Source organism: Muscardinus avellanarius, assembly GCF_963383645.1.
Source record: "Muscardinus avellanarius genome assembly, chromosome: 4".
Classification (NCBI taxonomy): Eukaryota; Metazoa; Chordata; class Mammalia; order Rodentia; family Gliridae; genus Muscardinus; species Muscardinus avellanarius.
In genome coordinates this window covers 67189516-67204506 of record NC_137789.1, presented here as the reverse complement: position 1 = coordinate 67204506, position 14991 = coordinate 67189516, and the positions used below count along the sequence as shown (strand labels likewise).

Here is a 14991-nt window from a genome sequence, read left to right as displayed (position 1 = left end):
CTTGGCATCTACAAAATGGGCCATCAGGGGCCCCAGGGACGTAGCTCTGTGGTTTACAGCATTTGCCTGCTTGCCTAGATGTGCAAGGCCCTGGGTTCTATCCCTAGCACTGCTAAAAAGTTATTGGGAGAATGAAATGCTAAAATGCTGTGAATAGCATATCAATACAGAAATTAATAAATGGCAAGTATTTTAATGTAAATGCACTTGTGAAAGAATATACAATGTAAACACATTAAAATCTCTAAAGCCATGTAAAACCCGAAGGTGTTAAAATTTATTAAATGATGCAATAACAACAGAATTCTTTATTTACAATAGCATTATTTAACATCAAATAAGCAAATAGCATCAGCAAAGCAATATTAACTTGCATAAATGTATTTAAAATTTCTCTGAATATATCTACTTTGCATAAACTGCTCACACTAGAAATACAAACATCAATGCAGGTGAACAAAGTCATGTTCAGAGTCAACTCCATTTTGAAAATAAATCACAACCTGAAACACTGTAAGCTTTCTCCTGAAGAACCATAGTTAATATATTGCTTAATTTTACCCTTGTATAATCTTTTCATATACACACATCTCAGATGCAACTTTATGAGAAACTGTACAAATAAAACCCACAAACGACAAAGGGGAAAAAATGACAGTTAAATGAAGAAATGTCTCATCATCACTATGCAACAACATAAAGATTAAGTGATGATGCACTTATTCAAAAATTGTACACAATTCACTATACAAATATAATACATCGGACAGCTATGTAGGAATATACAAGACTTAAAAACAGATCTAAGGCATTATGCTAGATTTTAGCATTTTGAGGTTCTTGCACATAGCTTTTACCTGTAGTAAGAAACTTAAAAGATTTTGTTTTAGTCTATAAAGAAACACCAGGGAGAAAAATTCTAATTAAAATCGAAGCCACTACAGTAATTTTCTTTTGTGCAGAGAATGCTTTGCTCTTAGGCAGCATACTACCATACAAACACTAGAAAATTTTAAATTCACACCAACAGTTAATGGCTTAAGTTGCATTTCAAAATTGATTGTGTATCTTTGGGTTCTGCAAGTGGATCTGTGCCGCCCAGTTCATGTGTTAAGCCCATATGAGCTCCATTTTTAAACACAGATGAAAAATCGCATTATACAAACTGCAACAATACCGCTTTCAGTGATTACAGGCCTTAAGAGATACACGGGGGGCGTTTTAATCTTTGAGTCCAACTAATTCATTGTAGGAAAACAGCTCACTTCACTTTTTAAACTTACCACATTACATGAACACTTAAATGGGTTTTACAACCAAGTTAATGTATGTATATTTTTCACATTATGTTTTCACATTTAGTAATAAGTAAAACACTGATTATTTGTTCTATTAAACAAAAACCAAATATTCAGTCTAACAAATTTGTGTATACCATGAGAAATACTGATAATGAAGGGAACTGATTTGGCTTTTGCTTCTATAGTGATCAATATGATCAGAGGATTCCTTCACTTATTTTCTTCTCCTAATTAGATGTAAAACAAAATCCATTACCTGATCTGAACCCTGAGAGAGTTTAGACTCTCTTTTCCTTCACAACAGTACTGTGAGTTACTCTGAACTGCCAGTGTCATGGTCTGCAGGTTTCTCTGTCTTAGGTCGATGTTGAAACGAAGTGGGCGGTTGGATAAACAATAAAAGACACAGATATTTTTGGATGATGTTATAGTGAAAAGGGACTTAAAACTCCAAGCAAACAAATCCAGTTTAAACTCCATATTCTCTTCTGTGCTGTGTGAAGTTAAAGTCACCCTAACTTATACTTTTCTAAAAAGTAACTCAAACTGGTCACACGAAACTGTGCACCTTGTGAGCCGCATTGCTCCCATGAGGACCTGGAATTCTGGGCCACACACGCCCATTTTTATCATCACAGCCGGGCAACCCAATGGTTTGGTGGAGAAAAGTAGAGCCTTCTGAGGGGACATGTGAATTGGTGGCCGCCGGTAAGTGCTGTTCCTTGGCCACCTCCCTGTATTGAGATCCCTCTCAAAGTGGAAAAAGTAGTGAAATGCAAATTTCCAGAAAGTTTCTTTAGTATGGAGCAACACTTTCAGACTGTCCACTTACTACTCATCTTTGGGTTATATCTCTTCCTATAGTTCCATAACCCATACATATAGAAAGAGATATAAATATAAATAGGGGTAGTTTGTACATTTTTCACCCAGCCACAAATAAACAATCAATCAAATTTCAAGGAAAAAAACTTCTCTGTTCCTAAAAAGCCTGGCTAATGAGATATTACAAAATGCTTTGCTTTTTAGACATCAAAAAGATACTGTTCTGAAATTTAGGTAAGAAAGTATGCATGTTAGGAGTTGGGGAGAAATAGCTCAAAAAAGGTCACCAGTTTCTTGGTATTGCAGTTGTCTGAAACCGATGCCAATTAATAAAAGGTTGTCCCCTACCAAAGCGGGTGAGAAAACAACCAGGAAAGTGGCCTGCTTAGTAACATGTAGTCTTCCTAAGGTTCATTAAGAAAGAATATAAACATATAAAAATCAAGAATTGGTTCCTACAGCGGCTGCATATCATATAGATTAGATAAATGATTTATGAGCAGAATCACAAGGTTTAGAAAATAAAAAGTCTTAAGTCTACAAATTAGGTCTAATCAAGGCATTGATATCCTTTACAAAACACCTTTAGGAGACATTGCTATGAAGATATCTAATTTAATACTGAAGTACCTCATTTTTGAGTCAATTCCACAATATGTATACCTCACAAAAATTATACAATTAAAACACTTAAGTTTTCAACTTAAATTATTGCTTGTTTATATATAAATTGGATTTTATGTACCTTACAAAACTTCAGCTTAGTCAGCATTGCTAAAAAAACAAAATAAAAAAAACACATGGCAGAGGTTGAATCTGTCGTGATATCTGCTGTCAATCTCAACACACTAGTTATAGTTATTTCCTCTGGCTTTGGAGGCCAGAGCTGCTGGGAACAGAATTAACATGCTTCCAAAGCAGGTGTCCTTGGCTTGACTAGTGTCAAGTTTTAACTCTGTGCCTCTCCTTGCCAGTAAACTGAGTTTCCTGAAATTCAATAGTTAGCAATTTCTAAGTGGATGGAAAAACATTTCAGGAAATAGAGGGCTTTACCTGGTTTTTGCAGCTTATATTAAAAAACAAGACAACAACAACAACAAAAACAACAAAAACAACAAAAGTAGAGGAAGCAGGGGAGGTCAGAGAGAGGAAGAAGAGTCAGGTCCTGGGCAAAGGGGTAAAATAACTCAAGTTGATCAATCTAAAGGGAACTTATTCTAGAAATGAAAAAGAGTTCTTGAGTCATGATTTAGGGAAATTAGGTGTAACAGAGAGAAAGAGGAACAAATACTTGTTAATATCAACAGCCCTCTCACAGGCTCCTTTTCATCTGTCCAGTAACTGGAAACTTAACAAGGTCTTCTGAGCTTTCTGCAGGTACAGCTGCAAGCTACTGGTCTGCACTTACTCGCATGTCTGGACACACGGCGCTGTCCATGGCATCTGCTGCCACCCGATTGCAGGCTTTAGCTATGACACCTTTAGCTGGATTTGTTTTAAACATTCTTTTCTTTTCCCCAGATGAATTCTTAATCTTTTGTACTAAACTAATTAGGCAAGGAAAACAAAGCAAGAAGCCAGTGTCTGGGACGGAACAGGAACAGAACAAGAGCACGGCTCTCCTTAAGCACATACATCTAAATACATTCAATCTGACATGGGTGTGAGATTTGCCGGTCGACATTTACTTTGCAGGAGAGATCTAAGTTGCACTAAGGTGAATGCAGTGAACAGACTGCACGGCGGGACGCGCTGGGCTGTCCAGAGCAGGGCGGTGCCCCCGGGAGCCAGGGCCCAGGCTGTCTGCTGATGGCGTTCTGGGAGAACTGGCAGGCAGGTCAGTTGGGTCAGAACTAAGAGACGCAGCTCTCCAGACTGGTAACTGTTTTGAGGAGGTGAGCCCGGTCAGCTGGAGAGAGAAGCAGCCAGCTTCCTTCAGGGTCAGCAGTATTTCTGTAGGAAGAAAAAGAAAAGTTGTGAAATGTCTCTCTGAGGTTTTGATGTAATCAATGCAAAGCCCACCACAAAAACATTAAAACACTCAACTTTTTTTTGGGGTGGTGGTGGTGGTACTGGGGATGGAATCCAGGGACCTTCTACCTCTGAGCTACATACCCAGCCATATTTTTCATTCTTCATTTTGAAACATGGCCTCACATAGTAGCTGATGCTGGCAGCAAATCTGCGATCCTCCTGTCTCAGCTTCTCAAGCACTGGGATTACAAGTGTGTGCCACTATACCTGCCCCCCCCCCTCCTTGTAGAATGGAACCCAGGGACTTTTCTACCTCTGGCTACACTCCCAGACCTATTTTATATTTTGTTTGGAAACAGGGTCTCACTAAGTTGCTGAGAGCCTCACTAAGTAGCTGAGATTGGCTTCGAACCTGTGTGATCCTCCTGTCTCAGCCTGCCAAGAACTGAGATTACAAGCGTGCGCCACCACGCCTGGCTTCTTTGTTTTGAAACAGGGTTTTGCTAGGTTATGAAAGTTTTGCTGAATTGTTGAGGCTGGCCTTCAATCTGCTGTGATCCTCCTATCTCAGCCTTGTAAGTACTGAGATTACAAGTGTGTGCCACTATGCCTGGCTGCTCTGCTTTAATAATAACATTCCAGTACAAAATTAGGATTATTTTTTCCTTTTGGTACTGGGTATTGAACCTAGGGCATTCTACTTCTGAGCTATATCCCCAGCCCTTTTTATTTTGAATTTAGAGTCTCACTAAGTTGCTGAGGCTAGCCTGGAAACTGCATTTGTCCTGTCTCAGCCTTCCAATACTGGGTTTGCGGGTGTGTGATGCCATGCTAAGTTACAAAATCAGGGTTCTTAATTCATATGTTAGCACTGGCTCAATTACAATAAGCTCAAAGAAACAATTATTCATACAAAACATTGTATTCCAAGTGAAATTAGAAGATACAACTATCTTTAACCTACTGGTTGATAAATCTATGCCAGTTCTGGTCCATAACATATTCACATTCACTTTACTGCCATATTCAAATGTTCCTTTGCTGTTTCTTACCCGAGATCCATCTCCCTCCTGCTTGATCATATCCATTCCAGGCAGCTGGTTTTGGAAGAGGCTGCCTCCCCTTAGAGCAGGATCATTCACCTGATGGCAGAGACATGGTGGTGGGATATCCCCAAGTGTATGGGAAACGGCCACCCTTTCCCTCCCTGCTTTTTTGTAGGAGTGTAATATTGCAAAAAAGGGAATATATAACACTACCTTCAGGGCTAGAAATGCAGCTCAGTGAATACAATAATTTGTACAGAATCAAATTCAACAGAAATGATAATACTAGAAACATTTCATGCCAAAACCTATTCAACCTTTTTGGTATTACAGGTGTATGCCACTGTGCCTGGCTCAGATATACAAGTTAGTACTATATGCACACAGCCTTCTGAAAGGACAAAGGGCTTTAAATTTTCCAATGTACCACTTTACATTATTTATTAATCATTATAGAATAAAATGCTTAAGTTTTATCACTTAGTAAGTTTTACAAAATTGTGATTACCTAACATAAGATTTTTTTTTTTTTTGGTGATACTTGGGATGGAACCCAGGGGGCATTCTACCTCCAAGCTGTACCCCTGGTCCTATTTTTTATGCTTTATTTTGAAACAGGGTCTCACTGAGTTGCAAAGGACTTCACTAAGTAGCCGAGGCTGTCCTTGAACCGTGATCCTCCTGTCTCAGCCTCCTAAAGGCTGGGATTACAAGCGTGCAGCACCACCACACCCGTCTTAACTAAGAACTGCATAGACTTAATCATCTAGGTATGGGTGGTGCAAACCTGTAATCCCAGGTATTTGGGAGACCAAGGCAGGAGGATTTCAAGTTTGAGGCCAGCCTGGGAAATTTAGCAAGCTCAATCTCAAAATAAAAAATAAAAAGGGCTGGTGATAGCCAAGCGTGGTGGCTCATGCTTGTAATCCCAGAATTTGGGAGGCGGAGACAGGAAGCTCGCGGTTCGAGGACAGCCTTAGCTATTAGTGAGGCCCTTTACAACTCAGTGAGACCCTGTTTCAAAGTAAAAAATAAAAAATAGGGCTGAGGGTGTAGCTCGGAGGTAGAATGTCCCTGGGTTCCACCCCCAGTTCTGGGGGAAATAAAAGGGGAGGGGGGCTGGAGATGTAGGGTCAGTATGTGAAGTTCTGAGCTTAATCCTTGGTACTATAACATAAGTAAAAATTTAAAAAAGACCTTACTGAAATCCACAGAGCTGCCAGTAACCTGTTGGTTGTCATTGAAAATTCCCAAGCCTCAAAATTATGGTTCCTTGCCATGGTTTTGCTCTGAATGAACTACTACTGTCTGTCAACTGTAGAATGCTCAGCATTTTGAGCCCTTTAAGAGTAAGATGTTCTGCTAATACCATGTCAAAAGTATTAGCTTATAGCTTCGCCTCTTGATAAGCCAGGTTTTTCTGTGTATGTGTGTGTAGCATGGAGCCCAGGGACATTCTATGTCTGAGCTACACTCCCAGCCCTATTTTTTTATTCTTTATTTTGAAACAGGGTCTAAGTTGCAAAAGGCAACTCAGCTGAGGCTGTCCGAGAACCCAGATCCTCCCGTCTCAGCCTCCCACATATAAGAATTACAAGTGTGCACCAGCAAGCCAGGCTGGATTAGCCAGATTTTTAAATTTCAGAGTAACTACTTACTATCTCAAATGCTTTGAGTCTCTTTGCCACCCCGTGAAGTTTATATGTATGTACGGACAACAGAATCTTTTCAGTGTTATTCAACACAAAATAAATTGAAAAAATTACATTTCCCCCCAAATTATGGTACCTACATTCCAATGACTAAAAGGAGCAGTTTTTGATGCTCTGTGTCAATTTGCCTGTGTAAGTCGCATATTACTTCAAGCTAACTGGGTGCCAGGTAGTTTGGCCCTTGCTCTTCATCTGGTTTTACATTTAGAAAAAAATCAATCTGTAAACAACCCCAAAATAAAGATATGTCAAATGTACATTCTCAGCCGGGCGTGGTGGCGCACGCTTGTAATCCCCGCGCTTGGGAGGCGGAGACAGGAGGATCACGCAGGTTCGAAGCCAGCCGCGCGCGCTGGCTTAAGAAACCCTGTTTCAAAAATATAAAAATAGGTCTGGGAGTGTAGCCTAGAGGTAGAAGGGCTTCCAGGAACCCCAGTACCACAAAAAAAAAGTACATTCTCCACTTCATTTTTAGAGATTCATTTTAGATGCTGTTAAGTTTCCCAAAGGGGGAAAAATGTAAATGATGGGAAGGTTAAGAAATTTTAGCAAAATCCTTCAGCATTCATGGATCTTTTCAAATTTATTTTGTCACTAACAAGTGTTTTTGTTAATCTCACTATCACAGGTAAAACTAAGGTGAAAAAACACCCTTCAAAATAAATGTGGGAGTTGAGGCAGGTGTCAGGTACATGGCAAGCTCCAGTTAATGTACAACTAGACAAAAAGCTACCAGCAGAGGACCCCTGGCTGTTTCTGCTTCATGCTCACCTGCTCAGGACCCATGGAGGACAGCCCTGATGTAGGCACGGAGGTCACTGAGGTCATGCTGATCTGTCCTGTCATCTGGTTCATGTTGCTCATGCCACCCGTATTGGTCGCCATAGATACATTGATGTTCATATTGTTATTGTACATGCTGGTGTTTGCTTGCTGCCCAAAGTGTGGTGGAGACTGTTGTGAAAACATGCTAGAACACAGTGGAAAGATGACAAAATGTCAGTGTCCAATGGCAAAGAGAGGCAGGCAGTTTGGAGTACTTCTTTCTCAGGTACCTACAGGAAGCCAGGCTAGGATGGCCAGCAGATGCTGGGGTGGGTGATGCCTAAAAGAGCAGAGAAGCACTGGACAAAGCTGCAGGGCTTTGCAGATGAAGCTTATTCCTCTCTTTCCCAGCTAAAGCAGAGGGCTTTTTGTTGGCATTTATATGTGTATGGATAAAATATGGCTTCTATGTAGGTCGCTGTCTCCTATAGCAGTTTCTATAATAAATTGGTGGGGTGGTACCTACTTAGAAATGTTACTTTTGCTTTTGTTGGGGGGGAGGGTTACTGGGGATGAAATCAAACACAAGAGCATTCTTTCTCTGAGCCACACCTCCAACCCTTAATTCTTTATTTGGAAAGAGAGTCTCGCTAAGTTGCAGAGGGCCTCACTAAGAAGCTGAGGCTGGATGCAAGCCTGCGATCCTTCTGTCTCAGACTCTCAAATACTGGAATTACAAGCGTGCACCACCATGCCTGGGCTTTTTATTTTATTTTGAAACAGGGTCTTGCTAAGTTGCTGAGGCTGTTCCTGAACCTGTGATCCTCCTGTTTCAGCCTGGAATCTTTTAAAAATGTAAATAGTCAGCACATGATCATATCCAGCATACTTTTACTACAAAAGAAAAGGCCTTTTGTTAAGCTGTTATAAATTTCTGGTGACTTCTGCCCTGGGAATAATTAACTAGTTTACTTAGCAGCTCAGCTGATACTGCTTGCTTGAGCAAATTAGTAAAAAGTTATAGAAAAAGAGATGAGTCTGTAGCAATTTTCTTAGTGGCCATTTATATCAGAAAGATCTGGAAGCATGGTGTTACCTGTTTCCACCCATGCTGCTCTGTGCCCATCCGTTCATGTCTGCAGGGGCCTGATATGCGGGGTTGGCCTGAGACTGCTGCATCATGGGGCTCTGGGTGTGTGCCATTCGGGGTGACATTAGAGGACTCTGAGGAGTTGTAGCCCCAGTAAAGCCTGGATCAGGTTGCTGACTTATTCCTTAAAAACAAAATAGAAACCCAAAAGAGATTGTTAGTTTTATCACAGAAAATGATGACAAAAAAAGAACATTCCAAATTAAGTATGCATAGAAAATTACCTTCCAATATGTGATCATGTGCTGACTATTTACATTTTAAAAAGATTCCAGGCTGAGATAAAATGTATGAAGAAAAAAACTTCATACTTTGATTCCCTATTGAGGGGTCCTAGGTCACACTAATAATTAGGGCCTGAATAATTAGAAAGAACTCTTATTCTTTTTTCAAATCCCTCTCTAAAGCAATAATAGGTCGACTATATATATTTTTTTCTTTGATCTGAGTCAAAATCTTAAAAATTTTCTAAAACTGATTTTAGTTTAATCCATTATGACTGAGTAGTTTAGATTTTCTATGAGATTAAAGTTCAACTATACATCAAAAGAAAACACATGCCGGGCCTGGTGGCGCCCGCTTGCCACCAGGCAAGTGAGGCGTGAGCCACCACGCCTCATTGTGTGCCCTGGTAGGGAGCCAACTGTGAGTCTATGCCAGAAGCTACAAAGAATTCTTTCTAGCACAGCATGGTGGTGCACGCTTGTAATCCCCGCACTTGGAAAGTGAAGACAGGAGGATTGGGCAGGTTAGAAGCCAGACTTGCTGGCTCAAATAAAAAGTATAAAATAGGTCTAGGAGTGTAGCCTGGAGGTAGAAGGGTTTCCAGGAACCCCAGTTTAAAAAAAAAAAAATTGCTGAGGCTGATTGTGAATCTGTGATCCTCCTATCTCAGCCTCCCAAGCACTGGGATTACAAGCATGTACCACTATGCTCAGCTGAAAGAAAGAACTTTTAAGCAGACATTTAAATTATCAAAAAGAAATAAAGGAAAGGAGCTGGGCTTGGTGGCACACACCTGCAATCCCAGTACTTGGCAGGAGGATTGCAGGTTTGAGACCAGCCTTAGAAATGTAGGAAGACTCTCAGCAACCTAGTAAGACCCTGTTTCAAAATAAATAAATAAATAAATAAAGCTGGGCATGGTGGCACATGCTTGTAATCCCAGCATTTGGGAGGGTGAGACCGGAGCATTGCGGTTCGTGGACAGCCTCAGCTACTTAGTGAGGCCCTCTGCAACTCAGTGAGACCCAGTTTCAAAATAATGAATAAAAAACAGGGCAGGGGCTGTAGCTCAGAGGTCGAATGCCCCTAGGTTCCATCCCCAGACGTGCAAAAACAAACAAACAAACAAACAAATAAATAACAAATAAAAAAGGGTTGGGGTGGGTCTTAGGTTGGAGATAAAAATGCCTCTGGGTTCAATCCCTAGTACCCCCACTCATCCTCCCCCAAAAACGAAGAAAATAAGAAAACATCAGGGATGACATTAAGTATATTTTTGCCTAAGGCCTGTAAAATATTCATATTTAACTAATATTATAATCAGATGCCAAGCGTGGTGGCGTACACTTGTAATCCCAGCATTTGGGAGGCTGATAGGAGGACTGGGTTTGCAGACAGCTTCAGCTAAAACTCAGTGAGGCCGTTTGCACCTCAGTGAGATCTTGTTTCAAAATAAAGAATAAAAAATAGGGCTGGAGGTATAGCTTGGAGGTAGAATGTCCCTGGGTTCCATTCCCAGTAACCCCCCCCCCACAAATTAGATGGAAAAATTTAAGAAATTACAAAAAAAAAGCTGCACATTATCTTCATTTCTTTAAAGAAATAGAGGACTTGAATTTAGTCAACACTAGGACTTAATAGTTATTTATAGGCAACTCAGGCAAAGGTAGGTAAAGTCACTTTGCATATTAGTGGTTTTTCTGTGTGCATGTGGTACTGGGGATGGAGCCCAGGGGCATTATACCTCCGAGCTACACCCCCAGCCCTATTTTTTATTCTTTATTTTGAAACAGTGTTTCACTGAATCGCAAAGGGCCTCACTAAGTAGCTGAGGCTGTCCACGAACTGTGATCCTCCTGTCTCAGCCTCCCAAATGCTGGGATTACAAGCACGTGCCACCACACCCCGGCTTCGGTCATTCTTAAGGTAAGACCTGCACTCAGAGATAAGGGAGCCATGCAAAGAGCTGTGACAGAGGAGCTGTGACCCAGGACTGGGGGGTACCGGGGAGAAAGGACTGATGAGAGGTAGTGGGGATGTGAGTCCAGTACCGTAGTTTGGAGGAAATGGGAACTGCTGAGCATTTGCCTGGGGGATCCGAGGATTGCTCATGGCTGCTGGTATACCACTAGGAGCCACCATGCTTGGTGTCATGTTCAACCCTTGTCCTCTCATCATCAAAGTCCGTTGCTGAACTTGCTGTTGCTGATGCATTTGTCTCTGTCGAAGATGCTGGTTTAGGATTTCCCTCTGCCTCTGGGCCAGCATCTGTGCATTAATAGGTGCCTAAAATCGAGGACAATACATGAAAGAAAACATTGGAGGCAGGTTAGATAGGATCATGAATGGCCACTGTCCCATGTGAAATTACTTGGAAGATGAAATTACGTGGAAGGAACTACTGCTGAGAGCTGAACACCTGGTGACTGAGTATGAGAGCTGAGTTTTACTGAAATGATGATTCTGAAGTCAGGTGTGGTGGTGCAGACCTGTAACCCCAGTACCTGGGAGGCTGAGCCAGGAGGATCTAAGGTTCCAGGACAGTTTCAGCAAAAGTGAGACTCTCATCAACCTAGCAAGACCCTATTTCAAAATAAAATAGGGCAGAAGGGTATAGCTCAGAAGGAGAATGCCCCAGGGTTCAAACTCCAGCAACACACACACACACACACACACACACACACACACACACACACACACATAAATAAAATAAAAATGAAAAAAAGAGCTGGTGTGATGGCACACACTTGTAATTCCAGAATCTGGGAAGCTGACACAGAAGGATCATGGTTTGTGAATAGCCTTAGCCTTTCTGGAACTCAGTGAGACCCTGTTTCAAAATAAAGAATAAATAAAAGGGCTGAGATGTAGCTTGGAAGTAGAATGCCCCTGGGTTCCATCCCAGTCAAAAAACAACCAACCAACCAACCAAAAAAAAAAAAAAAAAAGATTCTATTACTCTGCTAGACTTAGCAGGGTTAAGTTCAATGTTAATTTCTTTCAAGCAACTTTTTTTTTTTTTTCGGTACAGGGGATGGAACCCAGGGGTATTCTACCTCCAAGCTATACCCCAGCCCCTATTTTTTATTGTTTGTTTTGAAACAGGGTCTCACTGAGTTGCAAAGGGCCTCACTAAGTAGCTGAGGCTGGTCAGGAACCCAGATACTCCTGTTTTAGCCTTCCAAATGCTGGGATTACAAGTGTGCGCCACCATGCCTGGCTCTCAAGTAACTCATTTTAAGAGGACACAGGGAACTAAAGGATCTCAAAAGAAGACAAAAGAACACAGTCCTAGCTGGGTGTGATGGTGCACGCTTGTAATCCTAGTATTTGGGAGGATCACAGGTTTGAAGTCAGCTGCAGCAACTTAATGTGGCTGTCAGCAATTTAGTGGAACCTTGTTCACAAATAAGAAACAAAAAGTGAAATAGGGCTGGGGCAGTAGCTTGGAGCTAGAACGCCCCTGCATTCAGTCCCTAGCAAAAATACACACATGTGTGTGCACACACACACAAATTAAAAAAATAAAAATAGAACACAATCCTTTCTATAAAAGACTGTGACATATAAACTCTGAGGGTGAGCTGGACATGGTAGTGTAAACCTATAATCTAGTACTTGAGGGGGGGCTGAGACAGGAGGACTGCAGGTTCAGAACCAGCCTCAGCAACTTTAGTCGCTGTGGCTCTCATCGACTTTTTTCCTCCCCCCCAAACAAAAAATAGAAAAAACCCAGGGTAAAAGCTTAGCAAAAGGCCTCTTCTTTTGTAATAAAAGTAAGCCGGGTGTGGTAGTGCACACCTGTAACTTCAATACTTGAGAGGCTGAAACAGAAGAATCACAGTTTTGAGGATAGCCTCAAAAATTTAGTGAGACCTGTTTCAAAATAAAAAATAAGGCCAGGCGTGGTGGCACACACTTGTAATCCCAGTACTTGGGAGGTCGAGACAGGAGGATTGCAGGTTGTGGCCAGCCTCAGCTACTTAGTGACTTTCTCTGTAATTTAGTGAGACCCTGTCTCAAAATGAAGAATAAAAAATAGGTCTGGGGGGGGGGTAACTTGGAGGTAGAATGCCCCTGGGTGGTTCAATCCTCAGTTCTGAAACAAAAATCAAAAAACAAAAAACGAACTCTGAGGATAGCAGGCTTGATTATCTTGCAATGCAAGGACATTTAAATCTAAAAAGAAATCAAATCATTGTTCCAAACAGTGACATGGAGCACTTCAGAAAGGATGAACAAGGAAGGAAGGAAGAATAAGGAGAAAGGTGAGAGGGACAGAGGAGGCGGGGAGGACACTGGTACCTGCTATCAGAGTTCTAAGGCCACGCATGGGTCCTAAGAGCCATAGACAACCCTCGTGATTTGTGACTTCTGTATGTGTGAAGTCGCTTACTCGCTAAAATTTATTTGTAACTCTAAATCAATGCATGGCATTGTCATGTTCACTCATATGTACGGGTACAGTGGCAGAACATTTCAGATATCCAACATGCACCTCTCCAGATGGGCTGAACAAGGGGCGCTCTGCCTGGTTTCAGCTCTCCTACTGTGAACAAGGGTCCTTTGTGGCCCACCTGGTTCCCTTTCATATTGTGCTTTTCAGGGGTGAGTTTACTATTTTTTAAATTATTTATTTTTTTGTGGAAGTAGGGATTGACCCTGGAGCATTCTACCTTCAAGCTACACCCTCAGCCCCATCTTTTATTCTGAAACAAGGTCTTGTTAGGTTGATGAGTCTCATTACTTGCTGAAGCTGTCCCTAAACCTGTGATTCTCCTGTCTTTGCCTCCCAAGTGCTGGGATTACAGGCCCGCACCACCACACCCAGCTGATTTTCACTCTTATAATGCCCTGAGTGTGTAGTGTTGAAGTGCTGCCTAATGTTTGTAATGTAAACAGCTGTAAGATATGCAGGTAAAATATAAGTATTAGTGAAGTTGCGTTCAGGCCCGAGTTACAGTCTACTTGCCTATGAGTTCAAAGGCTGGTGGGGAGGGAAGCACACACAGGCTCATGGTCCTTAAACATAAACATACTTAACACAAGGTTAAGGTACTGATTGGTTGGTGAGTATTGTGGTCAGAGGCTTTCAGGGACCCAGTCCTATACTCTCTTTCCAGTAGCAGTGCCCTCAACTCAGCGTTTGAGACAACTTGATATTGGATAACTCCTAAGAATAACAACATCAACTGCACTGGCACTAAAGATGGACGTGTTTAGGAGGGACCTGAAACAGTGGCAAACTAAACAGAGCGTGGGGATGTGTGGAGCCAACCAGCACACTGATCTGGGCGACCTGATTCCAGGCATAGGGAGAAGGCTAGTGAAGCTGAGGGCTAGTCTGCTCCGCTCCCTTACCTGAGTTGGTACTCCAGGCCTCAGCGTCAAGTTCACATTTGAAACATTGCTGATCTGATTCATAAGAGGCTGGCGATTCTAAATACATACACATAGGAATCAATACATTTTAAAAACACTATATTTTACTTCAAATCACCTTTCCCGGGGAACAGCCCTTCCTCACCCAGGACCCTGCATGCTGTGGAATCACATTAGCCCTCCCAGTCCTCCTGGATGCCCGCCTGCCCGCCCACCACTCTAAGGAGCTTACCTGCTGTGCTTGGAGACGGTGCTGAAGCTGAAGTCTCAGCTGATTTGGCTGGTTCTGTACTAGGCCCGTGGGCCTAAGGCCTGGCCTGGGTTGCATACGAAGTGTGGCATAGCTGGGCCGCTGTCCCATGTGAAAGCTGGGATCTTGCATGGGAGTGTAGCTACCCTGGGCCATCTGTGCCTGAGACGCGTACTGCTGTGGGAAAACAGGGGCCTTCTGCTCCAGCAGGAGGTTGGACTCTTGACTCGAGAACTGTTCTGGGTCCACTGCTTGGCTCTGAAGAAAAAGCCCCAAATGACAAACAAATTATCTTTTAAAAACAGCACAGTAGATAAAAGGCTGTTTTCTCTCTCTTATGCTTTACAAAGGTACCTTTAGC

The 14991-nt window shown here is 42.0% G+C and overlaps 1 protein-coding gene across 1 annotated transcript in view; it reads right to left on the bottom strand.

Annotated features, from left to right (window-relative positions):
* Positions 1-3068: 3068 nt before the first annotated feature.
* Positions 3069-14991, bottom strand: part of NCOA2 (nuclear receptor coactivator 2) — a gene marked incomplete at both ends in the record, with an annotated part of 110894 nt that continues 98971 nt past the window's right edge. The window contains 9 exons of the mRNA XM_080694764.1: positions 3069-3137; positions 3535-3673; positions 3863-4079; positions 5065-5242; positions 7630-7828; positions 8720-8897; positions 11050-11284; positions 14360-14437; positions 14613-14888. Coding sequence (XP_080550890.1) covers positions 3069-3137; positions 3535-3673; positions 3863-4079; positions 5065-5242; positions 7630-7828; positions 8720-8897; positions 11050-11284; positions 14360-14437; positions 14613-14888 — 1569 coding nt within the window. The remainder of the gene's footprint in view (positions 3138-3534; positions 3674-3862; positions 4080-5064; positions 5243-7629; positions 7829-8719; positions 8898-11049; positions 11285-14359; positions 14438-14612; positions 14889-14991) is intronic.